This window comes from Hetaerina americana, unplaced genomic scaffold (assembly GCF_022747635.1).
Source record: "Hetaerina americana unplaced genomic scaffold, ioHetAmer1.1.p SCAF_5, whole genome shotgun sequence".
In the NCBI taxonomy this organism is placed as follows: domain Eukaryota; kingdom Metazoa; phylum Arthropoda; class Insecta; order Odonata; family Calopterygidae; genus Hetaerina; species Hetaerina americana.
In genome coordinates, this window is record NW_027287095.1 from 51503220 (window position 1) to 51516275 (window position 13056).

Here is a 13056-nt window from a genome sequence, read left to right on the forward strand (position 1 = left end):
ATATTCTTTAAACGAGCTGTCATTGAACCTCTTTGACTCACTTTCACGACGAACTTGAGCGTGGTTGGGCAACTTGTGCCAGATTTGATTTATAAAAATATCTATAGAGAGTTTTTTTTATCTTCGCGGATATTTGAGACAGGAAATGTCCACTTTTATCAATGATAGGTCTACATTAAATAGTTAGAAGCCTGGAAACCGCAGTGTATATATGACATTTGAATTCATGTCAGCCGCTAAAGAAGACAAAAGAACGCAAGAAAGCAATGGAGTAACAGAAATGGAAAAGCGCCTTGAACAAATGAAATGCACAATTGCCGACGTTGACTAATGTAAACAAACTACACTGAGCGTGAAAATCAACTCGGAGTGATGAAACCTGAGTTATAATATTATTTATAGTTATCATAGATCAGGAGTAGTGCGAGAAACTACTAAAGAAAGGCCTGTACCAGAAAATAAGAAGATGGTATGCAAAATATTATTACTCTGTTAAAATTTACGATTTCAAAATACCCAATGTCTGCTCAAAAATTATTTGTTACATCAAATAATTTTCTCATTAATAATAGGATATTTCATCGTTTTCTGTCGATAATTTTGATATGAAATCATGGATCAACGAAACTCTTAAAAATGGTGATTCAGACGAAAATATAGAGGTATGGCTTTGGGTTTTATTGTTTTCCCTTCATGTTAAGAAATACTTATTTCTCATCAAATATCATCTTTCTTGAACAGAACGTGCTATCATCATTAGTGATGAAACTTCAGCTCTACGTTCAGCAGGTTAATAGTGCATTAGAAGACACCAGTCAACAGGTAAAATAAGCACAAATTAGAATTATTATTGATAATCAGGGGCTCGTTTTAATTTACTCTGACATGCGTAGGTGCTGCAGAATCTCCCACGGGTGGTTCGTGACACAGAAACGCTTCAACGAGAAGCCATTACTTTGGGTGAAAAGATGAAGATTGTAAAGGAAGAAATATGTAAGGTAAATCGTGATCCTTCAACTGTTCACATTTCTACTCTTTTTATGAACAGCTCCTTTGTAAAAGTGTTGCAGATAATATTCCAAATTGAAACTATTATCCTGGAATACTCATGAAGTATTTGTTTTGAAGGTGGAGCAAGATACGGGCCAATCGATGGTAATGCCTGAACGTTTAGATCGTTTAAAAATGAAAATGCTGACTGCGAAGCAGGCACTGCATGAGGCCGACAATTGGACGGCTTTATCTGCTGATTTAGAGGAGGTAAATAATTTCTCTAAGTTTAATGGAATATTGGTGAATTCTATAATTGCAACAGCAGCCAAAGAAATAACAATATAAGGTTTCAGTATTCAGGTCATGTTTTCAAATGTGCGAGATTACAGATTTCAGTATCATGATGATTGTAATGCAGTTTTTTCATTATTAAGAGTAGGTACATGGATATTTTGAGACTCATATGTAAGGCTCATATAGGATGTAATGTCTGAGCTAGATGATTTCACAATTAAGTAAAATCAAGAAACTAATAGAAGGAAGTTCCAGAAGTGGCCGATTAAAAAGATGAAATGAGAATTTAGAATATCAAGTACAAGGTGGTCCACCTATTGTAAATCGAGCTCACATAATTGATTATAAAGAAGTTAGTTCTTTCCACTGTGGATTTTGAGAATAAAATTTCACCATAACTTGGGGCAACAGAAATTTGATCACCTTTTAATCTACATATTTAATTCCTAAGACTCAATTGTTGACTAGTTTTATATCAAAGATTTAATCGAGTAATTTATATAGTAACCAAATATATTTTTAGCCTTAAACTTTTAGCATCCACCTCTTAGTGGATTTTTAAAGATTGATTCTTTCATAATGTGTTTGAAAAAGTACTTACATATAGTGAAGATATTTATGGGTCCCTGAAGATGTGTCCCTGATGTGGGCATCAAATGAAGGATATCTTCAAGGTCCTCCTTGTAATTGCCATTTTCTTTATCCTGCGTGGATAAAACTCTGACGAGTAATTACATTATTGAGAAACACAATAAATGGGAAAATTGGAGGATAGATCTCAAGAGGAAGATAAGAGATAAGTACTTCAGACCCATTGAGAATGAGGTAAAACAGAAAAGCTATGAGGGCATTTATTCTGAATAAAGAAAGATGGAGTAAACTGATATTAATATTATCATACTGGTGATGAATTACTTTATTAAAGTGGTTTATATATTTTTCAAACATGTGCATTCTGTCATACATGTTTTGTCATAATAAATATGTGCTACATAGTGTGCATTTCTTCATTAGGTATTTGAATCGGGGGACATGGAAAGTATTGCCTCAAAGCTGGTTAGCATGCAACAGTCCCTTAACATATTGGCTAATGCACCAGATTCTGAAGACCGCAAGCTGCAGTTGGAAGAATTGAAAAATCGACTTGAGGCATTAGCAAGTCCTCCCCTCGTTCAAGCACTCACATCAAGTTCTTTAGGTTTGTTTGAAATCGTAACATATGATTAGCTTCTACTGCTGGTATTAGCATTTCAAATTTAGACCTGGAAATTTTATAAAATGAGTCATTTTAGTTAAACCACATTCATCTTTTCTATCTGCTGGAGAAATTAGTTTGTGATGATTGTCTGATGTGGCCACTTCAGTCAACCTGTATATTATATTTCACTTGATTGGTCATGGATAACTCTTTAAGTCAGGAAACACAACCTGGCAACAATAAAGTTATCGGCTTATGCCTGCATTAAACCATATGGCTGGGTAATGGTTTCCCTGACATCGCAGTAGTAATCTTTTGGTCCATAGATGCTGACTACTGTATGTACCATTAAAAGCATTGTCCAACCAAATGGATCCATAAGGGAGCAACCAAATGATATTGGTGTCATCAGTACAATGATGTAAAAGCCTTTGTTATAACACTATTCATGAATTATATGCAAAGAGATTCTGCTGCCATTGCATCTTGAATCATGCCAAATTCAATTTTTTAGTAATTGGGTATCATCATTCTATGTAAGCATCATACTACAAGAGATTCACAATAGTATTGCAGTCAACAGCCCATTCAACATTCCAGTCAACCTAGAAATTCACTTCTTAAATCTCATTGATGCAGTTCATTTACTCCCTGTAGAAAGTCATTACGTCGTTAGAAAACTGGCATTATCGCTTATGTAAAATTATTTTAATTGGCTTCAAGAAAAGGAAAACATTGACAGTAAATTTAGGTTGCTTTGAAAGCTCATTAAAATTAACACAGACAAATGCACAAAAATTAATAACACTTTGGTCAAAACTAAAAAAAAGTGGAAAATTACAATGTTTGCATCAATATATCATTCTTCCACTTTATGTTAATCACTGCTATATATTCAATTTGACTTGTAATAATTATGTGCGTCCAAACTAGGGAATATTATGGCTGTAGATATCAATCCATCACTGGCATAATCTGTACCATTTAAATGAACATTCAATGTCTGTATACTTTATTTCAGAGGATACAAGGCGATTTGTGAGGATTTTTAAAGATATGGATCGACTGGATAGACTGCCAGAGTATTACCATAAATGTCATCGCAGTTTTCTTCTGCAAAAGTGGCTGTCACTGGTTGAATCCGAACAAGATGATGGAATGACTAATCTAATGCATAAGTTCTATGATCTTCTCATTTCTAACTGGGATGAACAGGTGAATTCTTTGATGTCAGTCATAACTGCTTTTCAATGAATGAAGTAAATATATGTCCTTTTTCTTTTAGGCTAAGAAACTTGTAATGACCACAGTCTATCCTGACTAATATTGGTAGCCATTAGGAAAAGTTTATTGTTATAAAAATTATATCATTTACATTTTGAGTTATTCATTAGAACTGCTCATTTAAAGAAATGCAAAACAGATGATCTGTTTATTAGTTTGATTAAGTAAGTTGCTTGCAACTGTGTACAGTTCAGTGACTTAGTTCTAAAATGATCAATGCTATTTTTAACAGTTTTCAATATTAGGAGTTTTAACCTAAAACTTAAAAAAAACCTAACCTTAACCCATAACCTTTTGGAATTGATATTAGCAGTCAACTGTTTAATATTCCTTGAAATGGTATTTTTACTTTTTAGTTTCATGTGAATAATAATAATATTTGCTGTTCAAAACCTGCATATTTGTATGCCTAATAACTTTGAATCAGAAAAAAATTGTTATTTTCCATTTCAGAACCTGGCCACAGGATCTGAAATGCATTGTGGTGTTGAAGTCATTGTCAATTTATGCATGCATCATTGCTATAACTTCCTGCAGACTCATTCAAATCTTGTTTGTTGGCAAATTTATCTCATCATTTATTAGTAGAACTGGATACTCAATCTGGTTTCTGGGTATTTCTCACTATTTTTTATTTTTTCAAGCATTGTGTGTGTTTGGCTTAATGTTCATGTTGTGAAACGAATTTTCATTGCAATTGTTTCAGCCGAATTTCTTATTAAATCATCAATTTTCGAAAGATGAAAATAAAGCTTAAAGCTTCATTTGTACAACTGGCAGAAATCAAACAATATTGTGTTATTTTTTTGACAGTTTACTGAGACCAAGGTGCACCAGAACAGAAAGCATATCTTCCTATATTTTATCAGTCTATGTGTATACCATCTAGTAACTATCCACAACTAAACAAATTTTGGAAAAGACCAATATTGTATTTTATGTGTTAATTTTTCTTCTGCTCAGATGATCATTATTATAATGGATGGTTAAAATATTTGCGACACTGTTATTATGAGCTGCTTTTGTATGTAGTCTTCATTCAAGGATAATGTTATTCATATTTATCTAGTACTTAAAAAAAACTGTGTCAGGAAAAAAACCATACCAATTATGTACTTGGTAGGCCAAATGGTGTGGACGAGCTTTCAGTCCATTACCACCAGGAACAACTTTGGCCCGAATATATGTTGACATTTTGGGAGGAAGAGGAGGTGCCAAGGAACCAGGACCAGCTGAGTGTGTTGACGCTGCCTTAAGGCGCCTGCCTTCCAATGAGCACTTGTCTTTTCTCTTGCGCCTTTCAGAGAGCACTGGTCGCTTCTCTGCTGATCTTTCTTCTGCCATCAACCGCACCTGTAAAGGTTTGTCTCAGCATTTATTCATTTCTGTCCTCAACAAGAACAGATTTTTCTTTTATTCATAATTTTAATGATTCTCAAATTAAAGTCAATCTTTCATTCTATATTATAATTACCTTTCTTCTCCGTGTAATTTTTTGGGTTATCCCTCTGTATAGTGGATATTTAATTGTGACTGTGTTTCATTCCTCCTGCTGAGATCATTGTCAGTAGCTAACATTGTGTATGGCAAATAAAAATATATATTTTCTGCTTCGGGACCATTCCACTGAACTTAAAACTGATATGAGCTGGTGTACATAGAGGTATCAAAATGTATCCAGTCTAACTACATGTGCATCACTTGCATAGCTTTTTGCTCACTTATTCAGATCTTGTCCACTTGCAACTTTGTCTCCCTATTTATCAGTAGAACTGGATACTCAAGCCTTACTGCTGGGTACTACTTGGTCCCTGTTTTCAAACATAGGGAGATGCATTATTTTTTGTTTGCTGAGTATAATGTCAGCTCCTGTCGATGTTTTCTGTAGGAATATTAAAATATTGAGTCATGAAGCAATACTCAGAGGGATACTGCAAAAATATGAAATACGGAAAACAGTTGCTCTGAAAGTTTTTTTTTTCTGATAGCTAATCTTTCTGGGTAAAACTTGAAAAAAATAGTTTTTTACATCTAATAAGTAGAAATTTGAGAAGAGTATGCTGTACATAAAATATGAATTACAATGTATGGCAAAACTGAGGTGCACATAAAATTTCATGACATGATAATCGTCCTTTCAAGACTTGGTTCAATTCATAGAATAATTTTTCTATATTTCATTGGGTGTGTTCAAAATACTTGAAATATATGTTATGAACATTTATGATTTTAGTTCATAATGCTGATAGTTTATTTTTCAAATTTCAAACTTATTTTTAATTTACCAAGTAAAACAAAACTAATGTTCTACTGGCCACTGTCTAATTTCTTCACTATGTTTAGTCTGTTAAGTGGTCAAATGTTTGATGAGTTCAATGAAATGAAGTATTGAAAATTAATCCTTCCCCAAAGTGACCTCATAAATCGTATTTTTCATCAGAGATATTGACAAACTAATTGAAAATGTCATTGCGGCAAAACTATTATAAAAGATATGTATGCCATAAACTTCTGTTGGGAATGCCCAACCCAACGATACCAGTAATAAAACATATTGTGGTGAAGAGGATTATTTTTCTAGCAACATTTAACACAGTTAATTTTCAAACCATTTAATACAGATAGAATGATGATCACTGATATGACTTTTTACAATTTTAATCCTTACAGATTGCTTGCCATCAGATGACCTTTTGCTGTCCTTAGCTTGTGCCATTCAATCTCCTTTTGTAACCCATGTGGCTAAATACTCTCAACTGGAGCAAGCCGTGTTGTTTCATCAGCTTTCAAACTTGCACCGTGCTGGTGATGATATCTCTGAATATCTTCATTCACTTGTTCACTCAATTCCCAGAGTGTTCTCAGTGGCTGATGAAGCACACCAACGCTGCCTCAGTTTCACTCATGGCTGTGGATTTCCAGGACTTGTGTCTGCCTTAGGGGTAAATGTTTTATCATGAAATTTTGCTGATATTTTTACTACCTCAGCATTTGTTGAGAATTTTAAGCCTAGCTTAGTAATTGCCTCTAGATGTACAGTTCTCATTCAGAAAATTTTTATGCAAGCTAGATGTGAGTGTGGTGCTCAATAACTTGATGCTAGATGGCATGGCATTGTTCTAAAATTTCTCTTTCATGCCATGTTTATGGGGTGTTCATAGCCATAAATAATGACAATATCTGTGATATGAAAGCCATTAAATTATCTGTAGCATGAAAAGGAAAAGAGATTTTAGACAATACTCATTATTGTTCTAAATATATCTGTACTCTCCTCCAAGAACCTCTATTTCTGATAAAAGAGAGCCCTCTGTGTGTGTTTGTCATATTGCTCAACTTGTTTCTGCATTCCAACTCTTCTGTCCATTGAATTTAGCTTAGAAACGTTACCTGCAAAAGAATTCTTTTCACTCTGTGTATTCCATTATTACCTTAATATAGTGGAACCCTGGTTATTACATTATCCTCAAGTATTTGTTAGGAAAAGTTTGGGAAAATATGGACTTTTATTTTAATTCTCAAATTAAAAATTTCAGTGCCGAGGAATCCCTGAAAGAAAATATTGAGCATTGGCTTAGGCCAATATTTTTCCTCCTTTCATTTCCTAGATAAAATGCAATAAATCTTGCTTTCTTTTAATGTATGTAAATGTTCTATTACTTTCAAAATTACTTTTTCACATGAGTTTTACTGCCCAAAGTTCAGGGATGTGATTATAATATCAAAATCCTCATTGTGTTACCTTCTAGCTGTGTGACCTAGAGCTGTACATGATGGAGGTATGATTTTTATGTTGAGAACTTGCTCTGTATGTTGACTTATCCACTTATAGAGCCCTGCATCAAGTGTGCCATGTTGCATCTGAAATTTGCTTATGAAAAAGTATAATTTTTACCTAAAGAAATGGATTCTTGAAAAATATTATGGCATTATTTTCTTTTGCTTTATTTTCAATGAATTGTGTATTATTTCATGTTCTTTGTGCACAACTGTTTTTTAACGCTAGAAGTGAAAATTTGATAGCCTTAAACACAGTGTATTTATATATTTGCATTAAATCTTATTTTTTACAGTTATGAGCCATTTCTGTAATATTTATCTTCTTTTTCTTTTGTCTAGGCTTACTTTGAGAGCTACATTAAACTCTATGGAACACTTTTAACTAAGTTGAAAGTATCGAAATCCAATCAGGAAGATTGGAATGTCTTTCAGATGTGCCTTACTTTGCTCCAGAGTGTAGGTAAGCATTGATATTCTAAATTTGTGATATCTTCTAAACTACTGAATATCTATTCCTCTGGTTACTCCTTAGTGTAGTGGTCTCCTTGTTTTGGCATCATGCACAGTTGCTCTCCTCATGGCAAAAGAATTATTTATGTAGTGTAGTTAGAGGAAAACGAAAATGTTTAGCTTGATTACATAATGAAAACTCTGAAATAAAGATTAATTAAACACTGGAACCTCTGTACTGTCAAATATGTATGGAAAAATTCTCTCAAGAATGATCTTTAAAATTAATAATTTAATTAATTTCCATTAATATCACTCATGTTGTTATTTCAATTATTATTGAGCCAATTGTGGCAGCATTGTTCAGCTTGATTTCCCACTTCTGAATTCGTTTATGTGAAGACTAGATACACAACTGTATTTCCACAAAGATAATTAGTGATAGATGTTGAATTTTGTTTCATTTAATGTAGGTGATCTTCTTGGCCACCTAAAAGATCTTGACACAGAACTGACCCAGAGTTTATTGACTACATCCAAGGATTTATTGTACACTTCAGAGGAAAGAAAGGACCCTTTCTTGCGTTATGATGTACTCCTACTGTCTGCTAATGGTCAGAAAGAGTTAAAAGAAATCATTGAATCTGCTCAGCAAGGTAAAAATCTCTCTCTGATAACTCAATGGTTTTCTTATGATTGTTTATAATTGCATCTTATAAAGTATATCATTTTTGCTTAATACGTAGATAAATGTCATTTTGACATATTTTGGAGGTGTTAATTACTGTGATCCTTATGCGTGTTTCAGGTAATTCATTGCTGGTGCAGCCAATAACAAAAGCACAAACTTTATGGGCTGAAGTGTACAGTACCACTCTTGGAGCAATTTACACTCCAATTGAAAGCCAACTGAAGCAGGTTTCCAAGTTTGCTCCATCAGATGGGATAGCTCGTCGCCATGTGGGATCAGATGTACCAGATTTTGGATTTGCTCCCCAGGAGTATATCACCCAGGTATATTTTGTTTCACTGTATTTTTTCACCAGCATGTTTGGAACAAGAAATGAACTGATGAAGTCATCATCAAAAATAAAGAGGTGATTTTTTCCTGGAGCCTAATGCTGAAATGTTATGTTAATCTCCACCTCGATAAAATTGTTTGCTTGAAGCCTTTTGCAACTATAGCCTGTATTTCTGCTCATATGAAAAAGTTGCTAAAATGCTTCTTTTCTCATTCTGTTGTATTATAAGCATACCCAAATCTTCTTTGTCAATAAGTGAGTTGATGAACCTCAAATATGTGCTCTTTGTAAGCTAGCAATGCATGCTGTTAATTCTTTGGGTACATCATATCGAAGATGGTGGACAATAACTACCAAAATTCACCACGAATATGCTCAATAGGAGAAAGATGCTGGCCAGAATTCTGACAGGGTATGTAAGAGAAGCCACAGATAGACTGCAGTTCTTGTACATAAGATGTTGTGAGCTAGAAGAGAAAGATAATTGAAGGGAGTCCACTGAAAGCTCTTTTCCAAGGGTTAAATTTGGACAGAATAGGGTCGAAACGTTGCAGTAGTGTCCATACAGGGTTATTCCTTGAATTTTATCTGCATCTATTGGGATTAAATCGTGCAGAAGCACATGGCAACAGCAATTTTGAAGCCATAGTAAGACCATTCCTGACTCATTTTTGAGATAAAAAATAAAATGTGTTACGTCAGATAATTGGAAGAGAAGGGCAATATGATTGTGTGGTGTTCTTGTTTGTTAATCTCCACTCAAAGGAAATGGGAGATGATGCTGTATTTCAATTGGGTGATATCACCATATTTTTTCATCAACTGCTATCAGTTTTAATTAACTATTATGAAATAGAAAAAGTTTTTGAAAGAAGATAGTCATACTTAGGTCGTGGGGATAGCATGCTCTAAATTTTTGCAAAAACGCCCTAAAATCAAGAAAAATGACAATGTAAAAGTGACTGTTCACATTTACAACCTATGAATGACCATTTGCAGTCAATGAATGTATGTTAATATAACATCTGCAAGCAACAATCATCGTTTTCCTTTTTTGGAGTTTTTTGAAGGCTGGGTCTCCAGACAAGCTAACACAGGAGCATGCACTCAAATAATGTAAAATCATGCGCAAATGTTTAGAGCTAACTGTAATAAAGCTATAGAAATTAATCGTGTAGGTTATTTATTAGCATTCAAGGGCCTGTCTGGAGACAAAACTAATATTATAATAATTATGTCAAACATTGGAATTGTTAAATGATAAGTTATGTGTTAATGCATCGTAATCACATTTTTAAATGAAGGGTGCTCTTCTTTTCTCATTAACACTAGATTGGGCAGTATTTGATGACCTTGCCTCAGCACCTTGAGCCCTTTCTCTCTAGAGACCAGGCCTCTACTGGTCCACCTCCATGGAGTGGATGCTCTGAGTTACTTTCTGCTTTGGATGGTAGTGATGGTGTGGCAGGAGGTTTGGCAGAGGCCCTTCTTAGTGGAGTAGCACGTGCAACTTGCAAGCAGTACTCAGAGCTCATTTTAGGATTACATAGCCTTGGATCCGATGCTGCCAGGCAGCTTGCTACAGACATAGGTAAATATTTTTCTCCATTCTTTCTTACAGATCCGAAAAGGGCGAGGGGGCCATGGAATCCCTCTTGGGAGAATATTTGTGACTTCAATAAAATTGAAAATGATTATTATTTAAATACCTGGCACGACTTGTGAATGCCTGCTGTGTCCAGGGCATAAAAAATCTACAGCAGAGTGCATTGTGTTCCCCAAATTAATGCAATTATTTATGTATTTTCAAATTTATATGATTTTTAACTTTCACGTGGGAAAACCTCGATGAGGTTTTCTACATTAAGTACTGCTTTCGTATGTATGGGTTTGTAATCAGGAGACATTAAGTTGTTTTTATTGAACTATGGGGAATTAACTTTGAAATTGACTTCCTGTGGGAAAATTCTCATCATTCTCAAAAACTGCAAAAATTGATGTAAGATTTAGTACAGGTTTTTGTAAATGATATTCGCAATTTTTATTTATTATTCATTGCAACTATGGTTATCTTCACAAAATGCACACCCGCTGGAAGATCTATTCTCTTATTTTCAATGAACTTGGCACTTAACTGGCAGGTTTGCATTCTGCACACTGAAGTGGTAGATTTGCCAGAATAACAAGATGGTTAATGTTTCTGCTGTAGAGTCTAAAGAAAAGCTGTACCAGCTCTTCTTCATTAGATCAATTGTGACAGGATTTACTGACTGAGATATCCTTTGCTGATTGAAGTAAATAATACAAATGTACAAGTATCATGTACTTGTATACAGTGCAATGTACTTATCTTTCCACTAAACTTTTTATTTGGTACTACTAGTTTTGACACATTGGCATCATCCTCGGGTACCTGAGAGTGATGCCGATGCATCGAAACTAGTTTTACGGAATAAAAAATTAAGAGGAAAGATACATTGGTATTTTTTACTTCAGTGATAATGGATTTACACAAAGTTAAGCCTGAAAACATCAAATATCCACTGCCGAGGGACTTTCCAGATTATGAGAAAAACAAAATTTGCACTTCCTTACCGATTTTTGCCATGTAGAATTTTCAGATTAAACAAGGGCAAAACACTTGATAGTTTAGAGAAACTTGTTATTGTAAAATTAAATATGAATGTTCTTTTAAATTACAATATTTTTGTAAACCACTGTCCTCTCCTCAAAATCCTGTTTCCACAGCAAAAAGTGATACTCCCTCTCTCCTATTGACTCCACTCCTTGTGTACTTCCTATCTAACCACCCCCTACCCTTCACTCTCAGTATGTGTCAAACAACCCATCCATGATAATGTCCTTCTTAGAATCACTTATACCTCATCCCTCAACCTGCCTCTCTCCCTTCAACCCCGCCTTCCTGCTTAACCGTTCTTATTCTACCCTCCTCCCTACCGCCACGACACCAGCTACCTGCCACCATCCTCTCAAATAATGACCAAAAGGGCTTAACCCCTCCCCTCTTTTTACCTCTCTACCTGGTTTGATGAACTGAGATGCGTTTTACGGTACAAATAAATCTGTGGAAAATGCAAATTTTGTTTTTCTCATAATGATAAAGTTCCATTACATCTCGCCTGAATCTGTTGAGTATATTGGGACTTGGCAGATGCAATTTACCTTTCAATTTCATAATGAAGTGGATGTACCAGAATGTCTTCCACAGTGTTGGATCAATCATGGGAGGCACCATGGAATGACCAAGAGGTCCCCAGATCTAATGCCAATTAATTTTGTTGGCGTGGTTATGTGAATGTTTATGAATGTATAAATATGTAAGAGTCTGCTACCAACTATACTTCAAGAGCAGAATGCATGGATTATAATGATAGAATATATATTTATATATCTCTCTCTATAATTAAATATGTTAATTTTATCACCATACTACGTTTTTCTGCATGAACCTAGTTTTCATTAAGAGTCTAGAAACTCCTCAGCCGCTCTGATTCTGCATATAGTATCCCTTAAAGTGATCATTTAACTGCACTACTGTTGTAAACACAGTTTTTAAGCATTATTTGAACTTTCATTAAACAGATTACCTTGGCAATGTTCTTGAGGAGCTTGGACTGGTGCTTTCTGAGCCTTTGAGGCAAGTGGCATCATTGCTGCGTTTACCTGCTGAGGAGTACCTCACTGGCAGTGCTGGTTGTGCACCACGCATAGTAGCTGCTGTGCGTCAGTTGAGAAATTTGCCATCCACCTCCTGAATTCCTTGCTTGGAAGTGCCTTTCAGTGGGCTAACAAGAGAGTTCATTCCACGTGTACAACTTCTGAGTGTACGTTCATATTAGCCTCCTATTTTGATAGCAAGTGGAGTATTACAGATTGAAACTTATATATATGCTATTGTAAATATCAATGACAGGGAAATGTTTTATCAGCATAATGCCTATGTTGGATGTTAGACAAGCATGTAATTTCACCAAAGAAAATAAATGGAATGATGTTTAATAAGAAAAATACATT

At 34.7% G+C, this 13056-nt stretch overlaps 1 protein-coding gene across 1 annotated transcript; it reads left to right on the forward strand.

The window, feature by feature from the left end:
* The first annotated feature begins 333 nt into the window (after nucleotides 1-333).
* On the forward strand, nucleotides 334-13039 carry Cog7 (conserved oligomeric Golgi complex subunit 7). Its single transcript, XM_071591898.1, has 14 exons — nucleotides 334-469; nucleotides 573-662; nucleotides 742-822; nucleotides 894-998; nucleotides 1129-1260; nucleotides 2302-2485; nucleotides 3507-3700; nucleotides 4893-5130; nucleotides 6440-6711; nucleotides 7889-8009; nucleotides 8473-8655; nucleotides 8808-9013; nucleotides 10354-10612; nucleotides 12625-13039. Exons 1-14 carry the CDS (start codon nucleotides 467-469, stop codon nucleotides 12795-12797), a joined length of 2241 nt encoding a protein of 746 aa, XP_071447999.1. The 5' UTR covers nucleotides 334-466; the 3' UTR covers nucleotides 12798-13039.
* The last annotated feature ends 17 nt before the right edge of the window (nucleotides 13040-13056 follow it).

Coding starts and splice junctions, on each gene's coding strand:
- Cog7 (XM_071591898.1), top strand. Junction 1,261..2,301: donor TATCTGCTGATTTAGAGGAG/GTAAATAATTTC, acceptor TTTCTTCATTAG/GTATTTGAATCGGGGGACAT. Junction 9,014..10,353: donor CCCAGGAGTATATCACCCAG/GTATATTTTGTT, acceptor CATTAACACTAG/ATTGGGCAGTATTTGATGAC.